At 41.2% G+C, this 24,216-nt stretch overlaps 1 protein-coding gene across 1 annotated transcript in view; it reads right to left on the reverse strand.

Moving 5' to 3' along the window:
* Positions 1 to 12,661, reverse strand: part of XKR6 (XK related 6) — a 233,898-nt gene extending 221,237 nt beyond the window's left edge. Inside the window, exon 1 of the mRNA XM_036998969.2 lies at positions 11,408 to 12,661. Within this exon, the coding sequence (XP_036854864.1) occupies positions 11,408 to 12,165 (758 nt within the window). The 5' untranslated portion in view covers positions 12,166 to 12,661. The remainder of the gene's footprint in view (positions 1 to 11,407) is intronic.
* Between the last annotated feature and the right edge of the window lie 11,555 nt (positions 12,662 to 24,216).

Here is a 24,216-nt window from a genome sequence, read left to right on the forward strand (position 1 = left end):
GAGCAGAGGTTTTCTCACCCCCGTTCATTCCTAGATGGAGCTCAAAGGGATGTCACTCTGGGGTGTGTCGACTTCCGATGTTCTTGTTGGTCCACCGTATGAATACCTCACACCCGCACGTGGTAGTAGATAACACACTGTGACGACCCCTTCCCAGCCCCTTCCGTAGCTATTCCGCCCCATAAATCTATCAAGCAAAATGTAGTGAAGTCATTTTTCCCCTCTGTTTCCTTCATTCCTGTCTCTAATGACTCATTTATTACCTATTAGGTCACTTCTCCCCTTTCATTCACCAGTTTCTTTTTAGGAATCCTATTCTTGGCACCAATTCCAACAAATACAATATATCTGAAAATTCGAGACATGAAAGCCACTCTGGACTGAATATCAATTTTCCCAACAGAGTAAAATGCCTCTAACTCGGCACTTCTGAAACACCAACAGTGAAAGTTCATGTTAACAATGACCTTGAATTACTTCAAACTTCCAAAGAAGCTTCTGAAGCAAAGGAATATTTGGCTGTACACCAGACAGTTTTCATGCTAAATGTTTTCACAGTATTCTCAATCTTAAGTACAGTGTAGGCAACCAATATGCCAGAGTATGTGGCAAACAGAGCTGCTATTTGATTAATACACACGCTTGCCAATACGCCGCTGCTAAAAGGAAGGTCCAGTCCGAGATTGTTTAAATACTGGTGGTTCCATTAAAATCATCATCAAGGCTTCCTTCATACATTCCACCCCTCTACAGCTGATATGCCTAGTGCTTACATTTACAAAAAAGTTCCCAAGTGACTCTGATTAAATAACTTCTCTTTGAGAACTACCACTGTAAATATTGGTAGAAATCAACCTATACAATCATAGTTCGCATCCCTGTGTACCACTTGGGGAACTTCTGAAAGCACGGGCTGTTCAACTATACAAATTCTAAGGCCCATCCCAGTCCTACTGGACCATAACCTCTTATGGTGGAACCCAAATATCTGACTTCCCAGGTTATTCCAACACACAGCAAGGTTTAGAAACAACTGTTTTATAACTTAAAGAGTAGCTGCTCTTGGTGTTTCCAACAGGCCAACAAAGAACCAACACGTGGGTGCAACATTTAGGTGGGACCTGAAGAGAGACAGAGTGGCCGAGAGGATACTGTCAACCTTACACACTCCTTTCCGTCACGTGGAAATCACAAGGCTGGAAGGTGTGTCTACCCTAAGAGACTGGGTACAGTACTGAAAATAATTCCCTAAGGGTACAGACTCAGTAGCACTACTCAGCTGCCTGATCACAGCGGCAGTTACCCACACAATCAGCTAAGACTCATAAGACCACCCTATTCTCGGCAGTTTATTCAATCCATTGGAGTTGAGACCTGAGGTCTCAAAGAACTTCAGCTTGTACATCAAAGGCCCCAGTGGGGTTCAAGAATATCACTCCACCACTTTCCACAGGCCAGAATAGCAAAGTCCCAAAGTTAATTAAAGCAATTAGTGGCGTGCGCCTCCCAATTATGACATGAGAAGTCTAATGTAGAAATCTGCACATATTTTGCCATCAGTGAGAACTGGTTTCAAAACCTTCCTCTACCAGCTACCGATCAATGACTTATCAGATTACTTAACCTCTCTAAACCCATTTCTTTCTCTGTAAAATGGACACAAAAAACTTATTAAAATTTAAATGAAACAGAATTCTCAATAGTGTCTTTTCCTCCTTAGTAATTTCTACATGCCTCCTCCTCTCTCCTTTGATTGGTCATATATTCTAACATGTGATATAAATTTTTCTTAGCCCTTACCTCAGTTTATTGTTATTACATACAGGAACACATGAGACATACTGTAATTTTTTCCCTCCAAATCTAACATGAGGCTTAAACTCTGTCTACTGACAACCCATTATAAACTCACTAGTGCCCAGATTCATACAACTTCTTCAGGACAAAATCTTTTTACTCTCAGGTTCAGATTCCAGGACAGCAACATCTCTGAAACTGTAGAAAAGGTAAAAATTACTAAAGAGTGTGTTTAAAATACAAATTCCATTTTCCACCACCAATTTCGCAACTGATTCAGGCACAGATTCTCAATGGCCAGTAAGACTGTAAGCTAAAAGGCTGTTAGGAAACACGACACTGACACCTTGCCAAAGCATTACCTGCATGAGTTACATACTGATCGCAAAGGGGAAAGTGCACCTTTATACAAAAAAATCTGGCAATCAGAATGTTAACCAAGAGATAAAACTAAGCATCACTAATAGCAGGATGAACCAGGTACCATGCGCCTACTGATAGGATGCAAATATCAAGTAGGAAGCAATACCTCTGACAAAACTGGGTAGCTGAAATAAACTCCAGCCCCTAGAGGCACCTGAAAGTTTACCCAGGAAACAGAGGGCAGACAACACTTGGCGGAAACAATCAGGCAACCCAAAGTACGGAACATACAAGAGACCTGGCTTAAACTGCAAAAGTCAATGTCAAGAGGGAAAAAAAAAGACTTGCTCTAGAGTTAAAGAAACAGAAAAGCAGTCCATGAATTTCAATTATACCCATTTGTAAGGAGGAAAACCTATAAAAGACACTGTTGGGGACAAACAGGCAAATGTATAAGTGAAGTAGCCATTAAACAATTTTATAGAATTGTGGAATAATTGTGGAACTACTGTTAACTTTCTTAGATGGGATAATGGTATTACAGTCATGTAGAATTATTCTAATTATTTAGTATTTGCAGTGAAGTATGGAGAGGTACAGCCCCATGATATATGTTAAATACACACACACACACACAGCTATCTATGTTAATTACTGAATGCCTATAGATGGTAACAGGTGTTCAATATACTACTCTTTTCTACTCCTCTGTATGCTTAAAAGTTCCCACAATAAAGACTGAGTAAAAAGACACATTCCCTGGCCCACCTCCCTGAGGCTCTGACTCCTTAAGCCTGTGGGAGGCCCATAAATCTGCATTTTAACAAGCCTGGCGCCTACGGAAGAAGTTCTCTGACCACTCTAAGAAACACAGCTGAGGAGAGAAAGAGGCGTTGTGTCTGCTGCCTGCAAGGCCCTGGTCCTAAACTCCCCACCCGCTCTATTTCATTGGCAGGCCTCCCAGACCACAGACTTGGTGTCTTCCTCCCCCCTGCCACCTTTCTTCATGCCTCCAGGGTATTTAAGAGGGAATGAAAAGGGGCCACAATGGTGAAAGAGAAAGGTTCTATTTCATGAACCTATGATTCTTCAGGTACATCTGGCCAGGACAAACAGTAATTATCCACTCTACCTCCCTCCCAGGAGGGCTGTGAAGAAAACTGGTTTACCTTTCAGTGAATTGAATATACAGATTTCTTCCTAAAAATGAGTGATGAGTATAGAGTCCATGCTCTATAAATTGATAATCAAAATAAAACAAAAACAGCTTCCTCACAAGAAAAAAAGACAAAAATATTACATTCAAAACAAAGATTTTGACTGTATCAAACTAAAAAGCTTCTGAACATAAAGGAAACCATCAACAAAATGGAAATGCAACCTACTGAATGGGAGCAGATATTCACAAATGATATATCCAATAAGAGGTTAACATCCAAAATATATAGATAATTCATATAATTCAACATAAAAAAAAATCAAACAATCTGATTAAATGGGCAGAGGACCTGAATAGACATTTTTCCAAAGAAGACACACACATGGCCAAGACACATGAAAAGATGCTCAACACCACTAATCAGGGAAATGCAAATCAAAACTACAATGAGGTATCACCTCCTGTCAGAATGGCTATCATCAAAAGGGAAAGAAAGTAATAAGTGTTGACAAGGTTATGGAGAAAAGGGAATCCTCATGCACTGTTGGTGGGAATGCAAACTGGTACAGACACTATGGAAAACAGCACGGGCGGTTCCTCAAAAAATTAAAAATAGAACAATCATACGATCCAGCAATTGCGCCTCCAAGTACTTATACGAAAACACTAATTCAAAAAAAAAATGTACCCCTATGGTCATTGCAGCATTATTTACAATAGGCAAGATATGGAAGCATAGGTGTCTATCAGTAGATGAATGGATAAAGGAGATGTGTGTGTGTGTGTGTGTGTGTGTGTGTGTGTGTGTGTGTGTGTGTGTGTGTGTGCGCGCTACCCATAAAAAAGAACAAAATCTTGTCAGTTGAGACATGGATGGACCTAGAAGGTATTATGCAAGTCAAATAAGTCATACAAACACCATGTGATTTCACTTATATATGGAATCTAAAAAACAAAACAGAAACAAACTCATAGAGAAAAAAAACTGATGGTTCCCAGAGGAGTGGGGATGGGGGAATACATGAAATCGTTAAAGGGGATTAAAAGGTACAATCCTCCAACTGTAAGATAAATAAGATTCAGGAAGGTAACATACAGCATAAGGAATATAGTTAATAATACTGTAACAACTTTGTATAGTTATGTGTAGTCACTAGACTTATTGTGATGATGACTTTGTAATGTATACAGAATCACTGTTGTACACCTGAAACTAATACAACATTGTTTATTATTCAATATAAAAATTTATTTTTAAAGCCATTTGTTTGGTATTTCAGGGTAAAAGCAATATGCAAGATGAAACTTTTTTTAGCAATATGCAAAATACTTCAGGATATTACAGTTTGGTTTAGGGTATATTAAAATGATGCAATATACCCAGATTTACCCACTTCAGACACAGAAAAGAAAAATCTACGGTTGAATTTTAGGTAGATTTTTATTGTAACAACATTCATTTAATTCTCTAAGCAAATTCTGTCTTTGCCAAAAATTCAGCTTGAACTGAAAAGGTACCTATACCTTAATCTAAGAAAAAACAACAACAAAAAATCACTTAGAATTCCTTCCTAAGGCAGCTCACAATTGACATGGAAGTTATCATTTAAAAAAAATTTTACAAGCCCTAACTTTTCAAAGTTAGAGAATATATATCAAAGAATAAACTGCAGCAGGTGCTTTTGAGGTTCTTTCCCCCCCAAAAAAATTAATCTTGGTAAACAACTCAGAAAAACTTTCAAAATATATAACTTAATCTAACAGTAAAAACTTTAAAATAATTTTAGCTGAAATTGAAAATACTCCAAGTTAGCTAATAAACCAGCAAGTTTCTCAGAAAGTCTAATCTGATAGAAATTTTAACTAAAGAGATACATATAATGCCTCCACAGGTACCAAAGTGACAACAAATAATGAAAATTTTTTAAATAGTAAGTCAGAATAATACAGATAATATATGCTGTGAATAATAATACTTCAAAGCAATTCCTGGGAAACCTATACATTTTGAAATACTTTAATTGTTCAAACTAGAGTCTGAAATCCTTTCTTTAAAACTTCAGAAAGCTAATACCTACAGCAAAATGGACTTTTTAAAATTGAAGGGACCTTAAGGAACAATCAATTTAACTCCTTATTTGATAACTGTAATACAAGGAAACTGAGGGCAGAGATGTTTCTATCACTGGAGATGCTAAGCCTGATTTCCTCACCGGATGTTCCCTTTATGCCATGCTCTATCCTGTGCCTTTTCTTTTTTTTATTATCTCTAGTAGTGGTCAATAGTGGATTGTCTTCAGGCAATAATCAGAAGTCACTGAACTTTATAGGAGGCTACATTTCCATCATTTTTTTAAATTTACCTCTTTCAGAACCAAATAAGAAATCCAGAATTTCTGACTAGAAAGTAGACAAACACCACCATGGGAAGGGAACTCAAGTTTTAGCCACAAATTTGTTTGGACAGTGAAGTGACAGCCTAAGGCAGGGAAAATGCCAACATTTAAGACACAGTTCTTTCTTTCTGCATCCACCAGTCCCTAATTTGTCCCTTACATAAGCCAAACTAATTGACCTTATGGTCAAAGTTTGCAAAATCAAAGCAAATGATGTTAAAAAGACAGAAAGGAACTGCTTGTGATTTCTGACAAGACTAGATTTCCACAATGCCAGACATCTGTAATACAGATTTTGAAACTTTGTTTCTGGATCGTTTCTGGAATACTATCTTTCATCACTAGTTGCAATTTTACTCAGAGTATGCCATTTTTTACCACCTCCCCTTGAATTTTCACCATAAATGTCAAGTTTTTACTATTTCTGTTCACTTAAAAATGAGAATCTTCAGAGATGCTCTCTTCACAGTTACTCTCCTTTAGGGAACAGTTGTCATAATAACTCGCCTACCCTCACAGTTAAAAGTTAATCATGTAGTTCTGTGTGGTTTTTCAGGTGGGGAAAGGCAGAAGAGAAGAGGATAGCTACGTGGGACAACTTTGCTGTTAAATCTGTCCTATTTTCTTTGAATGTGTCAAAGGTTCTCATCCACTCTAACTATAAAATTATCCTACATTTTCTTCTAGTATTTTTACACTTTAGTATTTTATGTTAACATCTTTAGTTCTTTTAGAAGTTTTGTTTATGTAGAGATCAATTTTGTCCCCCAATTAGGTTATCAACTGCCTCAATATTATTTGTTAAATAATCCTTTTCCATTCACTGATTAGAAATGCTTTACTGTCTGCTAAATTCCCACAAACCTACTTATTTCACTCTTTAGTCTGCTTCCCTACCTATTTGCTTAATTCCTCTGCCAGGGGCACATTCTTACTGACACTTTATAGCACCATCTACTTTCCAATAAGGTTAAGTCCCAACATTTTTATTTCTCAAGGTTTTTTTGACTACTCAAACATATATATTTTTCTCAGATTAACTTTTCTCAAGTTTCCCCTCAAAAAAAAAAATCCCATTCCACTAAATCTTTGGATAAAATGGAAAAAAATGATTTTTTCACAATACTGAGATTCCCAACCAGTAATAAGCAGACATATAAGCCCCATACACACACACTTACACACATACATGCATGCAATCTTTTCGTGTGACTGTGACTGCTACCCTGGTCCCATATGAATGAATTTTCCTGTTTGTAAAGTAACACTTCCATTCCTAAATTGCAGAATCTTAGAACTAGAGGAACATTAAAGATTGCTTACTCCAATATCTCTTGTAATCCCAGTTTTGTTTACCTCGAGCCTACTTAACAGAACCATTTCAAACTTAAAATTAAAGACCCTTTTACATGCAACATAATCATAAAAGTACTACTTGGGTCAGATAAAAGGCAAAGATGTAGATTATATTTATTGAAGACTGCTTTGTATTTAGATATCCTTGAAGAATACGATCCATACTTGGGCTCAAAGTAAAAAACGGAGTACCATAAGCACACACACTTGAGACAGCCCAAGGACTTTTAGACACTCAAGTTTCAAGGCAAAGTCATCTTGTCATGGTATTTGTCCAGGAAGCAAACTTCACAGTATCAAATCATTTCATCCCCAGTTGCTACATCATGTTTATTAAGAACAGAAATCCAACAACAATCTCCAAATGGAATAAGTGTGAAACACAATTCTCAAAGTGTTTCTCAAGTCTGGCTGCCCATCCAATCACCTGTACAGCTTCTAAAACTGAGATTGCTTGGGTCCCACTCTGAAATTCTTCTTCACTAGGTCTAGCAATGCTAGGGCCTTTTTTAAAATTAAGCTTAATACATCCTATTCTTAACCATAGTTAAGAATCACTCTTCTAAAAATTTCAACAAGAACAAAGCCCCACAATATACCAAGTCTCCCTACATATAGGGGAAAGTGTGCAAAGAGAGTAAAAAAAAAAAAGCATTGGTCACCAACCCAGCAACATTCACTGATTATACAGAAAGGTGTGTGCCTATATTGTACCAGAGTCTTGAAACAGGAAAAAATGCTAAACAAAGTTTTACACTGTTCATGGGTAGATGGAGCCATTATGACGCATGAAATGCCTTTTTCTGTTTTCTTCCTTCTCCCTATCCCATCTCCCAAGAGAATGGACAGTAGACTTTCACTTTTGAAAGAGCAAACACTATTAAGATTTTAAATAAATTCTTCATTTACGCTGTAAAATAGAGAAAAGTAAAAACACACCCATAAAAATAAATAAATAGGGAGATGAATGATTTGGCTGTGACATCATCATGTTAATGAAATTTTAATCACACAACTGTTGCTTCTTGACCGCAGAGAACTGCCACCACACTGAGCACCCGCCAAAGGTAGTAGAGAAGAAAAGAAGGCCAGTGCACCGGAGGACAAAACTTACAAACAGCAATGCCATCTGGAAACTAAATCAAACTGTTTCCTAACATCTAACCCTCCAAGAAAATGATTTCACTTTCTAATAACAACACATTGTACCAAACTGAAGCACTGGTATGACTCATTCCTGTTATGAGTGACTCATATACTTCCTGTACCTGGGAAAAGCACCTGAAAAATAGAGCACATTAAGCAGCACGGTTAAGTTACAGGTTAGGTAATCAGGGAGCATAAAGCAGGCATTAAATGGACCTTAATCACACACCAGTGTTCTGCAAGAGGTCATGAAACCAAATCACCCTGCAGACCACTAGTCTTCCACGCTCCAGTTCTGGCCCAGCCAAAAGTATTTTCCTCCATTCTGTAAGGTCACTAGGTCAAAGAACTACCAAGTATTTGCCATCCTGACAGGAAAGGCAGCACACACAGAAGCTCCCCACCATGCTATCAAGGAAAATTAGTTTCTTAAATAAGAATTATGCTTTCAAGTCAAATAATTTTACTTAAAAAAAAAAAGCATGTGAAGAGACCAATATTCATGGTTTAATAGCTGGTATTATACTGTTATAAATGGAATCAGTTTTGACAACGCACAGTTCTACCGACATATTTTCTTAGGAATGTAGCCCAAATCAATGATAGAATTCCTCTTAACCTTTATGTCACATGACCACATGAAAAAGCAAAATTTTAGGTAGCAAATATGATTAAGGAAACTGTAACCCCAAAAGAACTGCAGCAAAAACTGAGATGATGTACATTTATACATACTGACAAGTTGATTATTTGCCAGGATATTAAAACAAGAAAACAAAAACCTGTCTCCAAAGCTTTTACATATGAATGACTTCCATGCAACCCACATGCCTAGGAGGTATTAAAGAGCAGAAACCTGCTCCTGGAGTATCTCAAGCAAAACCAGTTTACTGAAAAAAATTTAAAGAAAAGTAAAATCCTTCCTCAGTAAATACTTGTTTTGAAATATAACTGTGTGAGATCCAAGTTCTCTCAATAGTTCATATACTTTTTAAAACTATATGAAATATTTCAACATATATTCTAATCTCAAAAAAAAATCAGACATAGTAAAATCACAGGTATCTCTTTAAAAAGTGAAATTACATATATACCACTGTAGACCCTGAAAGTTCAATGACCATCTGGGAAAAAATACACTAACCTATTTTAAACAACTATAAAAGCTAAATTTACATTTAAAATGTACTTTTCAGTTTGTTCTGAAATCTGGACTTTACTTTGCCCAAATACAATTAAGATTTAGGTCAATGGGAGGAAGATTTTTCTGCCTAAAAAATGTGTGAAACTGAACTCCAATTTCATTAGGTCCCTAAAGCTTAACTACTAATAAATATCTAGGATATATTACATTACATTACAAACAATTCTCTCAGGAATTTTAACCTGAAACCAAGACTTTGACTGCCCACACTTAGGGATCTAAAAAGAGATGGAGAATGGAGAGAGAGGTAACTTTGGCTTGTTCAGTAGAGGCCTTAGTTATTAAATACATGCCATTAAAATTTACTAGCACTTCAAAATCTTCCTTTTCCCCATACTTTTTATCCCTCTCTTCACTTATTTCTTTGCATCTCACCAAACTGCAAGAAAAAAAAAGTATCCCCAATATCAAGCACACTACTTTTGATTCAGCATGTATTTGGGTGTTTAAGGTTGTTTTTAAATTTACATTTCAAATTCAAAACATGTATTTCGAAATTTTACTTGACCTCAAGCCATGCTTCTAATAGCTAAGTTAATCATTTTTTTCCTATTTTGTTGCCCCTTTTCTTATAAGCTTATCAACAGGAGACAAAATATCTGCAGACAACTACAGCTAGGAAAAAAAGGTTGCTTAGTTCAATCTAAGAACAGCAGTAAACAAGGCTGCGAGGATCAGGAAAATCAGAACTATTCACACGTCCCCTTCCTGAATTTGCATGTGAATTCTGTAGGACAAAGTTCTTACATTCACTTTCCGTGATTTGACTTTAATTCAATCCCAGTCCTTCTGGAACGTTATTTTAAATTCCGAATAGAGATTTGGACAATTTAAAAAACAATGAACTTTGCTCAGTTAGCTGAAATACTGAGGGCCTAAAATCTCCTACTAGGTGTAAGCAGTCAGGACTCTTTTATGTGCCTTTAGAACTCGGTGTAATTTACCTTTAGTAAGGTTTTTTTTCTCTTGCAAATGCTCTTACCACAAACTTACTGTTTCCAGAACACACTCAAGCTGACTAGGATTGGAGGGCACAGATTTACCACGGTTTTGAGATCATTTCCTTTAAGCCAGTTAAAAGCTGGTGGCCAAGAGAGCACTGCAAGTGATGTTTAAGGGATTCACCTGACACACGGGAAATTTACAGAAGGGAAAGGGCCGCAGGGCCGAGCTTGGAGCTGGAGGAATATAAACCACCTCTGCACTAGCCCGGCTACCCAAAACAACGTTCCACCAGAATAGGTGTCCAGGTGGCTGATTTTCTGGAGGTGACAGTCAAAAACGAGCACGTGCACTCTGTCCCACAGTGCACTATTTCACCTGTCACTAAGAAAAGGGCACGTCTAATCTAGCAAAAAAAAAACAGTCCTTTCCTTCAAGGAGGGCAGCGGTTTGGAGACGTTTGCAGGAAGGGGGGCGGGGGCGGGGGATAAGGAGTGCTAAAGGGAGAGGCAGCCAAGGGTTTTGCTCAGGGCCCCACACAGGCCACTGCGGAGGGAGGACGGGGGAAGAGGGGAAGACGTCTCACCGGGGGGACAAAACCGAGTGCAAACCGGTTGGAGGAAGGAGGGTTCCCCCCTGGAGGCGAGCTGGGGCGCAGTTAAAAAGCGCTAGCGGCTGGTTACTTTAGGATACAGGGGAAAAGGGCCACGGGAAGACAGGTCTGCAGAGGTGGAGGGGAGAGAGGATGAGGTAGGGTCTCTGCTAAGTGCGAACCACGGATCTTCAGGCAGACAAACAGCGGGACTGGGGCCTCCCTGGGCCAAAAGGCGTGGCCAGGGATCCGGACCAAACGCTGGTCTTTCAGGGACGCCAGAAGTGCGCGGCAAACCCCTCCTCCAAGACCCTGGGCCAGGCCCGTCCGAGGGGGCCCACCTGCGAGGCACCTCGCGGGTGGAGCGCGCTCCGAGGGCTCCGGCCTCGCCCGCGGGACCCTCGCAGGGCCGGCGGGTCGGGCCCCCGCCCCCACCCCCGCAGTGCTCTTACCTCCACACCTGCCCCATCTGCAGCAGGTGGATGACCGACTGCCAGATCCACACGGAGAGGCGGCACAGGCGCTGCGCCCCCGGCGTGGCCGGGCCCCCCACGCCCGGGCCGCCGCGGGCAGCGCCGTGGCCGTAGCCGGCCCCCATCATGGGGGGGCCCCGGCTGCTGAGCCCCTCCACGGCGCCCAGCCCGCCGCCCGTGTAGTCCTGCACGAACCAGCGGAAGCTCAGGCTCTGCACCAGCAGCGACGGCACCAGCACGAAGAAGAGGGTCAGCCCGAAGAAGCCGTAGTCCCCCTTGCGGTAGTAGTCGAGGGCCAGCCACAGGTCGGTGCCCACGTCCCCGAAGAAGACCAGCAGCGCCAGCACGATCCACAGGCAGTCGAGCCACGGCCGCTCCACCTGCGGCGGCGGGGGCTGCGGCCGCGCGGCCGAGGGCGTCGGGGGTTCGGGGCCGGCGGCCGCGGGCGGCTGCAGCGGCTGGTCCCCCCCGTCGGCGGCGGCGCTGCGGCGCGGCTTCTTGCCCAGGAGGGAGCGCAGGCAGGCGGAGCGGCAGCCCCAGTAGCACGAGGAGGTGTTGCAGCAGTGGCAGATGTGCAGCGAGCTGCTCTCGCCGGGCTCGTTGCCGTCGCCGCCGCCGCCGCAGCCGCCTCCCCCGGGCTCCCCGTCCTCCTCGCCGCCGCTGCCCACCGCCTCGTCCAGGTTGTGCAGCTGGGCGAAGCCCACCCCCACGCCACCGCCATCGGATTTCGCCGCCATCTTGACTCTCTTCCCAGCTCCGGAGGCTGGGGGGGGAGGGACGGGGGGGGGGGAGAAGGCAGGGAACGGGGAGGGGGGAAACGAATGGAGAGGAAGGGGGGCGGGGAGGAAGCGGGGGAGCAAACGAACGAGGGGGGAGTGGGCCAGGGAACCCCCTCCGCTTCCGGGTAGCTGGCGTCACTTCCGGGCGAGCCCCCCAATCGCACGGCGCCCGCAGCTCCCCAGCCCTACCCTCCCGGCCAAGATGGCCGCCCTCCTGTGCCTCAGCTGCTGGGCGGGGGGCCGGGGGGTTCTCCCCGCCAGGGCTCCCCTTCCCCTCTTCCGTTGACCCCGAAACCCATCAGGTTGACCCCTCGGCGTTTCTGAATCCCGCTGGGCCGAGTGAGGCGATCCAAAGTGATCCCTGGAAGGGGCAGTGCCAGACGTTTTGGGGTCCCCTTCCTCAGCGTCGCAGCTCACAGCTTTCCTCCTGGAGAAACGCCCCCTAACACCCTCACGGCTGCTGGCGGAGGGGCGGGACCTCTGAGGGAAGGGGCGGAGCTAGTACAAAGCAGGTGATTGCTAGTCACTTCCGGGAGATAGGATGACCTCATTGTGTAGTTAGACATTCCCCCCCAATCAAAATGGCTGTGTCTCACCCCTTTGGCTGTTCTTTTTTTTTTCTTCTTTTTCCTTTTAAATTTCTCTCATTCTTTTCTTATTTTGAGGGTCCTGAGAAATTGCACACAACTCAGTGATTCTCACTGCTTTTCAGACAGCTCCCTCCTCTTTTACCTCTGTTGACCCCCTGATTTTCCTGTCACTGACAACTTTATCTGATGTAATAAAGTTTTCACCTTTCCCTTAAGAAAACTTAAGGCAAACTCCAGGTAAAAATCTGACTGGTTGTGTCTTGACTGTTGGAGCAAAGACTGAATCCATATATTGTGACCTTGAGTGTATTTTCTTCCCTGGAATGTATTTCTACCAACTTTTTTCTTAAGTGTGCGATTTAAAAATTCTGCGACCTTCATTTAGAAAATGCAGAACTAGCCAGGGTTTAAACTGTATCAATTCCTTGTTCAGGCTACTTGAATGTGTGAAGATTGCCCTTTAGAATGTTCTTTGGTGCCAAGGCTCTGTCAGCAAACATGGCTTTAAATAACTGAAAATGTTATCAATGTGCTATGTCATTAAGATAGGTGCAGGGCACACTACTAAACTTAACTAACAAATTACAAAAGTGAAGCAGCACTGAATGGATTTGAATTACAATGATCTTCCAGGGAAAGTGTATTTGAAGCCAGATGGAGCAAGCTATGTGGTTACAGTTGTCAATGATCAAGTGAAAGGAAATTTTTGAAAATAAAGGAAAAAAAATTTAAACCCTGAGTATTCTCATTCATCTCCCTAGGTTTTTGTACTCATTGTTCTGATTTTGCTTCCTCCAGTGAAACCTTCTAATAATGCCAATAACTTTCTTTGGAATGCCGAGGACAAATTAGTCAATAATTGTACGGCATTGGGGTTCTGTGAAAGAAAGCTACCTTTGAAATATTCAGTATTGTTATTTTGAGGTATATGATATTTAACATTATAGCATCTAGTCAAGTTTTCAGGGTGGCAGGGCCAGACAAGGATTCCATATTTTAGGACACAACTTTTCATGAGTATTTATGCCAAGGGAAAACATCTAAAGACTTTACAAAAAGTACTCATAGAGAACTTTTAATCCAACTTTTGGAGGGGTGTGGGGAATAATTTCCAAAAATCTCCTTTTGGAAACAAGTCACATAACTTTATCCTTTTATTTCATGCTATAATTTGAGCCTCTTTGTTCCTATGGTAGTAAAAGTTACAGCCAACAAGTAAGGATTATTTATGCATACAGAGTAGGGCTGTCCAGGTTTAGATCCCAGGTCCACTGAAATAATAAGGTGAATATGTGAGTAGGATCGTTAACCTCTTTAAACCTCAGTTTCCTCCTTTATATAATGGGAATAATAACATGCCTTCTCTGAAAAGTTCAGCAGATTAAAGTGGTAATCCATTCAAAGCTATCAGCATGATACCTGATAGATAGCATGCACTAAAAAAGTGGTAACTGCTATTATTATTGTTGTTACTTTATGTTTGCAGAGTACCAACATATAGTTATTTAAATTCCATCACTCAGTAGATTTGGTGACTCTAATAATGAATGCATTTTGAAATGCTTCTAAGAAATAGGTACAATTTATTTGTGTTGTTAAATGTGTTTCCTCTGTTTAAGCCTGTGAGGCTCTGAATTGAGATACAAAAGCAGGCAGCAATGACATATTTATGATTTCTATGTCTGTGTGCCCTAAAAGAACATCATCTACTTGTGAAATTAGCAAAGTAAATTGCACTGACTGTATACAGCTGACAAATGAGGCTGAGTCCAAAGGGTTTATCACAATTGAAGTTTCAAGTGCATATAAGTCACAGACTGTCAAGTGATTTCAACTTTACAGTTGCTATTTTGACAATTTTATCATTCTGACTCCTATGGAAGGGATATCTTATAGGACCCAGGAGATTCTAAAATTAAAATCAGTATAATGATAAACTTATGAAGACTCACTGAAAGGTTAACCTAAATTTGGACTGTCTATGCATGGTCCTTTTTTTAACCTAGAATTTTAGGACAGATAAGTGTACCAAGTCCAACACTTAAGAGAGGACTGGTCACTCCTCATCCTTCAGTTTCAACTTAAATGCCACCTTGGAGTTGGCTTTCTGATCTCTCATGTTTACGTAGATTTCCTACTTAAAAACAAAAAATCCTCAGGTGTCAGAGTTCTTTTTGTTTTTTGTTTTTAAGTAGGAAATCTACGTAAACATGAGAGATCAGGAAGCCAACTCTAAGGTGGAATGTAAGTTGAAACTGAAGGATGAGGAGAGACCAGTCTTGGTTGACCATGTGGTAGGGGTGGGAGTGGTACTGGGAAAATGCCTTCAGATGGAGGAAATTGCCTGTGTCAGGGCCCAAGCTGTGAACCACTTGACCTATTGGAGAAGCTGACAAGAGGCCAGCAGGCAAGCACCAAGTGGGCAAAGGGGAGAGTGGACCAGAGGAAGACCATGACACGGAGATTCAGTTCTGCAAGATGAATTCTGGCTGCTCAACCATGTGAATGTGCTTCAGGCCACCCAACCGTATACTTAAAAATGGCTAACATGGTACATTTCATGTTACGTGTATTGTATCACAATAAAAAAAATGGAGTGAAAAAATAAACTGTGTGGTTGAGGAAAGAGGCCTTTGAACCATACTAAGGAATTTTGATTTTATTTGAGGTGTAAATCATGAAGCACAGGCAATAATAACCAAAGGATTTGAGGAAGTAGGGGAGAAGAGCTGGAAGGGTTAAAGAAGGCATTGTGAGGGAGTGGAGAATTAACCAGCACATGTTGGTGCAGTGGACAGAGATCCAAATAAGGCGGAGTGGTGGAGTGAGGCGCAGAGTCCCCGGGCTCCAGGCAGGGCATCAGGCCAACCAGAGACAAGGGTTTGTGTGGACAAGTGGTAAGGCTGGAGGGGAGAGACGTGAGAGGGGCTGTGGAGACTTGAAAGTGAACTGAAGCTGTAGGCAGGGGCCACCTTTGTCGTCAGGGCAGCAGGGTGACATGAAGTGCAGAACTGAGGGTGATCAAGTTCCCAGCACTTGGGGCTGATGTATGTGCTATGGGCAATCAGGAAGGAGAAAGAGGGGACATTAGTGATAGGTGGGCTCATGGGGGAAAAACTTTAAGGACAAGAGGGACTTCGTCACATCTGGGTCCCATCAGATCTCAACCGTCATCTGTCCAGACACTGGGGAACCAGTCTTTTTGGTTAATCTTATACAGAAGTCCCTCTATCCCACTGATGGGTTTCATTTAATGAGTATGTTGGGTCCCCTACAACATACTTAATAATGTTCTGAGCACCCTAGAGAACAAATAATACCATAAACATCCATGACCTCAAGCCAATTACAATCTTCTGTGTGTTTGGGGCCCTGGGGTCATATATTTTCAAGTGATGATAAAATCATGCCCTTCTCTGGCTCTTTCTCTTTTACTAATAAAAGTTTTTTTGTGTTGTTTTCTTTTTAATCACAGGAGGTAAGCTTTATATTTAAATCACAGCTCTGTCATTAACTTGCCATAAGATTTGGGGCAAGGTGTTTTCTCCTTCAAGCCTCAGTTCCTCAACCATAAAAATAAGGAGAATAAAATTTACTTCCTAGTGTGATTTGTGATGGTTTAATGCAATAATGTGTGTAAAAAATACTTGCTTCAGACTATGTGGTCAATGCCGGCCTTCCCTGCCTCATGGTGCGAGATCTTCATGAAGGTCTTCCCCATGCCTCAGCCCCCTGGCCCATTGATTTACACCGCATTTCTTCCTTGGGCTCCAGAACTGCGTGGTTACACACTGTGGAGGCCTCTTGAGAACTTCCCTCTCGTACTAGAAACTGTGTGATGGATGAAGCAGTCGGCAGCCCTGAGTTAAATTCCTGATCTGTGGAATTTGCCCCTTACTGTGTCACCTGGGAAAGTTACTTCACCTCTCAGCTTTATTTTCCTAATGTGTAAAACAGTGAGCACACTGCTTCTCCACACAAGCTTATTGTGATATCCATGCCTGGTGCACAGAAGGTGCTAAATAAATGAGTCCTCCCTCGCTCCTTACTCCCCATACTTGCTGTAACAAATTGCCACAAACTTAATGGCTTAAAACAACACAGGTTTATCATTGTACAGCTCTGGAGGGAGGGGGTTCAAAATGGGCCTCAGTGGGTGTCAAAGCGTCGGCATGGCTGCGTTCCTTCCGGAGGCTTCAGGAGAGGGTCTGCTTCCTTCCCTTGTCTAGACCTACAGGCTGCCTGCATTCCTTGGCCTGTGCCCCTCTCCCATCCTCAAAGCCAGCCATCGCCTCCCCACTGCTTCTACCATCCATCTCCTTTTCTAACTCTGACACCCCTTCCTCCCCCTTTCCCTTGGAAGGCCCCACCCAGATAATTCAAGAAAACCACCCTATTTTAGAATAGTCCCTTTAATTACACCAGCAATTTCTTTTCCTGTATAAAGTAACCTATTGACAGATTCCAGGGACTAGGATGTGGCCAGATTTAGGGGACTCTAAGACCAGCCTTCCTGCCATTAAGAAATATAGGAGATTTCAAACACTGAAAATGAAAATCTATGTAACTTTATAAGGTACGTGAATCAGCATAATTCACATTATGTAGTAGTAAAAGTCCTGGCCTGTATATCAGGAAATTTAAGTCCTAATCCTTGAGTAAATGTGAACTGGTGCGACCTTAAGGAGGAGTCTGCTGTGGTCAGCTTCCTTCTCCTTATCTGTAACATGGGAGTTGTACAGAAAGTGCTCTTTGAATTCACTGCGGCTCACTGATCTTGGGGTTTGTGAGTGGGTCATCGGCTAGAAGTCTGGATGACCGAGTAAAGTTGGGATTACAACAGTAAGAGAATTGGCAGACCGCATCTACTTGACGGCCAGGGATGATGAGCTGCATTTGCATATCACGAAGAAGTTAAAGGGAGTGGCAGGCTGGCTTAGAGATTTAAAAAGCAGGAAGTAGGTCTGAGTTCCAAAGACACCATTTACCAGCTCTATGACGGGCAAATCCAGGGATAAGAACATTAATATCTGCCCTTCCTTACTCCAAGGCTTGTTGTGAGGACCTCTTTTGTACCAGTATTGGGTGCTTTCTAAATCATAAAGAGATGTAAAAAAAAAATGTATGGAGCTATTTTTATCCAAGTTGAGACTTCCTGCCTAACCTCCCTGACTTTATTCTCTTCTTTTCCCATCTAGCCCACTTACCATCATCAGACTAACAAACCTAAAATACTATCATGCTATTGTAAGAACATGTAATAGCTCATTATTGCCTATCATACCAAATCCAAATTGCACTCCTGAGTTTTCAGATCTTCCATAATCTTGTTCCAACCTACCAATTAATAGTAAAAATTAAGTTTCACTATTGGCCAGAGCAAACCCTTATCAGGCAATGTCCTCATTTGTATCTGTATCTGCCTCATTCCCTCATTGGAGCTTCTGATCTTGCCTTTTATTCATTTTCAAAGCCCTTTCTCTCCTTTTTGTGTGTAAAAACTACCTGCTCCTCCTTTTTTGTTTATAATTCAATAGCTCAAATCAGTAAGATTTTAATGAAGAACTAGAAAGAAGGTGTCATGCCAGCAATGGCTCAAAATCACTCTTATCTTTCAAGACCTGTTTTAAATCCCACTTTCTTCAGCAAAAATGTCCTTGACTATTCCTACACAGAAAGATACCTTCTTCCTCTGAAATCCTGTAGCATTTAGAATCTCCACCACACATTTTAATTTATTTCCATACAGTCTTTTAGTTCTTGTAATGATTTTTTTTTTAATTTAGAGTCACCGGAGCCATTATTTCATTCAATCCCTCATTTTAAATAAGAAGAATCAGAGGCTCATTTATTCAAGCACTATTTATTGAATACTTACTATGTATTAAGCACTTTGCCCAAGGAACCCAGTGGTGGGCAAAGCCAGGTCTCTGGTCACGTGCCAAGCAGAGGACATAATATGTGCCAAGTAGAGCAGCATTAAAGACAGTGGGGCTCATGAGGCCACCTATTGTGTCTCTAGCATCAACACAGGGAGGAGGGAGGGAAGAGGAGGATGTAAGTGTGGACTGGGGCTGGTTTTTGAAGATTCAGAAATGTCAAGTTTAAGACTTTAAAGCTGATCCTGTGGGCCAGGAGACATTATCAGAGGCTTTGATTCAGAGAACTGACAAGATCAAGTTCGTGTTTTAGACAAATGGCTTTGATGACAGGGTAGAAGTTAGTGCAAATGTTGACAACAAGTGGATGTGCTAAACCAACTAATTTTTTATGTATCTTTATAAACCAATACTTTTTTGTTCAACATTTATTTAGTGGAGATAGGGAGAAATTAATGTATTCTTTTGATAAAAATTATGTGCAGAAACAGATGAATTTTTCCTAGCCCAAAGAGAATCAACTGTCTTTGAAAAAAATTTTGCAGTAGACTTCCTTCTTTTATATAGTTCTTCTTCACTCACGATTTTCTGAACTAAAGCACTTTGGAGAACATATTAAAGGATTTAAAATTTAGATACTAAAATGAATCACTCCTTCCAAATAGCTCTACACAATGTATGACGGCTCTAGCAAAATACCAGAAGAATGCTAACTTTCAGTTAATTATAATCATACATAATCTTTGAGAAGACAGTTTAACAATATATACCTGCCTGATGAGGATTTTTCTCCTACTCCAAAGCACTGCCTACTCATGCATAAGTAGTGGACAAATGCTAAGAAGACTCCCAGTGACTCTCCTCCCGGTGGTCACACCTTATGTAATCTCCTCCTTGGGATGTGGACAGGAATCACGGCTTGATCTAACCCACAGACTATAGCAAGTGTGACACAGAGTTGGAGACTCTCCTTATGGGCTGGATGAAGCCAGAAGCCATGATGGAGAAGCCCATGTGGCAAGGTGACCTCTAGGACTGGGGAGCAGCCTCCAGCCAACAGCCAGCAAGAAGCTGGGGCCCTCAGCAAAAGGATCACAAAGAAGTGAATTCTTCCAAAACCCTGAATGAATTTGATAGCAGATTCTTCCCCAGCTGAGCCTTCATATGAGAACACAGCCCAGCTTACACCTCGAGTGCAGCCATGTGAGAGCTGAGCAGAGGACCCAGCCACACTACGTCTCAACTCCTGCCCCACAGAAATTGAGATAATAAATGGGAGATAAGTAAATGTGTTCAGCTGTTTAGTGTGTGGTAATTTGTAACAGAACAATAGAAAACTAATACAGCATGTAAATAGAATAAATTCACATTTTGCTAGTTATTTAGAGTTGTATGAAAACTCAATTCATTGAAACCATATTTCTAATTGATTCAAATATTTTCATGCCCTTTATAGACTGAATCCTCCCCATCCATAGCTGCCCTCCTGGCTCACTCTTTCATCCAGCTGCTGGTTCAACTCTGGATATAAAATGGACACAGAGACACATGAGGGGTCTATCACCATGGTCTAGATGAGATCCTCTAAGCTTGAGCCGCAACAATGGTATCTGGGAAGGAGAAGAGGTGACAGACATAAAAAACAACCCAGAGGCTTATTTTATATTTTGACAAAAGCATTACCCTGTGCATCTATAGTATTGCACAATCATAAAGGAAGCTCATAATAATGATCTTAAGGCAGGATTGTTAGGCATCAAAGAAACATTAAATAAAAAACAGAAGCATTAAGAGTATTTTTAATTTTCTAGTTTTTAAGAGATGAGTTCACAGGTATTCATTTTATATTATGATTTATAATTTACATGTATGTGATATATAGATTCTTTTGTATGTATTAGTGCACAATTAAAAAATATAAATAAAAGTTAAGATCAGCCTAACATACTTGTTCTTTATCCATTTATTTCTATTATCTATGAGAAAAGGATTGTGCCATTTGAAGGAGTAGCGAACACAAACTCTGCTAACCAGCATATCACACTCCCTGAGGACATGCATTGAGGTTGTTTTTGTCTCCTGTCCTTTGTAGCAAAAGTATAATGAGGAAAAAGAAAGTATAAGAAGCAAAACAAACCAGGATGCAATGAGGAAAAAGGAAAAACCAACTGAGAAATTCCTTTTTATATTGCAAACAAGGTAAGAAAAGGATCTGGAATGAAGAAAGGCTGACCTTGAAAGGAGGAGCAGACAGAGAACGAAAACCCAGGATTATACATAACAGAGACAGAAATAATTTGCACGCCACATTGCAAATTAGGTACTGTGACGCTGAGTCAAGCACAGAGTGGGCTTTTGGGCCCACTCATGAGCTCTTTTAGACATGCAACTTCAGACCCAGCAGCCATGAGTAACAGGCTCAGCAATTGTCAGGAACATTGCTGTATATCGTGCAGAGCTCCTTCTTTGCAACATTTTCAACCTATCTTCATAAGAAAAAGTACTATACTGGATGCAGAGCTGGATACAACATTGAGTAAGACACAGCTCTATCCTCCAGGGACCCTCAGATTATGGAGGAATCAGAAGAAAGACACGAAACATTGTTAAGTCAGGGATCCACATTGGTGGCCAGAGAGCTGAACTGGGTTGACAAATGTGTTTTGCTGGGCCGCTGTGGTGTGTGTCTATGCATGACTGAAAGCTTCCAAGCACCCTCCATTCTGACCCAGTTTCCACCACGCCCAGAAGTCTTCCCATAACAACTCATACAATTACCCACTGGGTGCTCCAAGGCATCAACGTTTGCATTCCACCTGTACAAGCAGATATGTTTGATTCTTGGGTTTTTATCATTCTTCTATCAACTTCTTGCATAATAATAGCTAACATGATGCTATTTCTGAGTAGATCAAACAAGTCCTTCTCAGACTGACAGGTGCACCCCCAGTGTCTGTACTCTCTCTTTGCTAACAGTGTGCTTGCCTTTGTTCCTGGAACTACACACTAGATGATAGTTCTAATGATTTTTCCAGAATAATCCTTAAATCCTTTTCTTGATCTGTGTGTTAGAGGATTATTTTCTGCCTAGACACATCACTGGACTGGCCTCCTTGCTCCCCAATTAATTATTAGTTTGTCTACATTAACTCACACTTGCCATCTGCTGATAAAATCACAAAGGTCTCCGAACCTTTTCCATTACTTTCACTGTTTATTGCTGGTTAGGTTTGTCTCCTATCAGCTGAATCAGCTGCAAACTGAGGTATCTGGTTTCCAATTCCTTCTCCAAGTCTCTTCTCTATAGTGGAATTTCTTTGTGAAGATTTCCTGTGGGGTGGGAGAAAAAAACATATATATATATATATATATATATATGGTTTTGAATGTTTAAAACAAAATCAGTATAACTAAGCTTCCTGGAAAGAATAAAGAAGTGAGAAATGTACGAGGTGATTTTGAACAGCTTTACAATGGTTGGTAAAATAATGAGTTCTCAGGTACATAAAAAAGAATGAATAACAAATAGTAGAAGTAAAAGCAGATCCCTCAAAATATAATGCAACAAAATCAACATGAAACAAAAAAGCACGGATAATCAGTTTGGATCACAGAGCTCAAATTTAGGTGTGGAAGAAATAAGGCATTGTTCTATTTTCCATTAAATAACTGAATTTCTATTCCATGCCCTAATCCTGCAAGACTGGCAAGCTTTCAGCCTCAGTAATCCCGGAGTGACCATCCCCCTGATGGGATGAGGTCTCATGTAGGGTTCTGAGGTCCCATGTAGGGTCTCATGTAGGGTCAATGCCTGTGTGTTGATTTGCTCAGGGAGTCATAACAAAATACCACAGACGGTGTGGTTTAAACAACAAAAATTTCTCGTAGCTCTGAAAGCTGAAAGTCCAAGATTAAGGTGTCAGGTGGGCTGATTTCTCCTGAGGACTCTCTTTGGCTTGTAGATCAGCCCTCAGTGCCTTCACAGGTCTTCCCTCTGTGCACGTCTGTGTCCTAAACTCCTCTTCTTATAGGGACATCAGTAAGATTGCCTTAAGGCCCACCCTAAGACTTTATTTTTCCTTAATTATCTATTTAAAGACCTTATCTCCAAATACAGTCATGTTCTGAGGTACTGAATGATTTGCAGTGGGGAACACAACCCATAACAGCTTGGAATGGGGTAACTCCTTCTGGCCACCAGCCAGTCTTCCACACAGAATAAGAGCCTTTTCTCTGGCCATGAGGTTCCAGGTCCACTCAGGCCTGTTGCTTTCTGCTGCTTTTAAGCAGTGTTGAGGTGTCAGGATGGTTTCATAAGGCTATGGTCCTCTTGTGCCCATGGTCCCATGTCCTGAGCACAGCTTGTGCCATGTGAGTCCTCCACCACTACCACCTTGCGCCCCAGGGTAATGACAGAGAGGCTTCTGCTACTCCAGTGCCTCAAGTCCTCACCCCTGTCATCCAAATGGGAAATTTTCTTTCTGGTTTTGGGAAGACCCTGTCTACCTCAGACCCTGTAATCCTTAATGTGCTAGACTTTTTGAAACAAAAGCCTGGAGATCTGGCAGTTTCTTTTTACTTCCCACCTGCCACTGCCTTCCCAAAGGTGATGAAGCACCTGCTTGAACTGAAGGAAACAAAACATGTGGAAAACATTAGGATCTCAAACTATTCTGTTGTTACATATCCACAAATACTTCTACTTTTTATAATTTCAGTGTTCTAAGAGCTCCATTTAGTATTTTGTAATTGTATCATTTTTTTCAATCAAGAATGACTTTTTTCAATCCATCAAGGACTTACAGAAATGCAATATATTATTAACAAATATAATGACAAGAAGTTATTGGGTATCCACATTGGACTTTATGCTGTGGGCACATGAAATATTTCTTGACTTTGGAGTAAAAAAACACAAAAATGAAACAAAACCCAACACATAATTATTGCATCCAAATGTCTCTCTTTTAAAAGACTTTTTTTTCTAATTAAAAAAAAATGGATACATGTTCTGGGTTAAAAACTTGAAAAACATAAAGTGAAAATTTATACCCTACCATTTATAAACCTACCACCCAGAAATCACCCATTAAGTTTTAGATGCCTATTATACATTAAGATAGTCATTATAACTAATTGTTGCCCATTTGTTATTCATCAATTATGTATTAGATGTTTGGTTTGTGTAAGGAAATCCTTGTGCTTTGATAACTCCCTGAGAGCAGAGTTTGTTACCACAGGGTTGGCTAGTGTCCTCTGGCCCCCAGTTTAGGCTATTCCAACAAGCCCATGGTGACTGGACAATACTTGAGTGATGACCCACCATTGGCAGATAATGGCAGCAGGTCTGAAACAACCTACCCTCCCCAAGAGGAGTCCAGTGATTCCACAGGTTCCGAGATGCACCGTTATGAACATCATATCCTACATCCAGTCATGAAAAATCCAAGTGCCATGGAGAGTAGGAGCAAGGACTCTGGAGCCAGGCTTCCTGGGCTTCAATCCTGATTCTACCCCCACATCCTACTTATGTGACCTTG

Source organism: Manis javanica, chromosome 3 (genome assembly GCF_040802235.1).
Source record: "Manis javanica isolate MJ-LG chromosome 3, MJ_LKY, whole genome shotgun sequence".
NCBI classification, from domain to species: domain Eukaryota; kingdom Metazoa; phylum Chordata; class Mammalia; order Pholidota; family Manidae; genus Manis; species Manis javanica.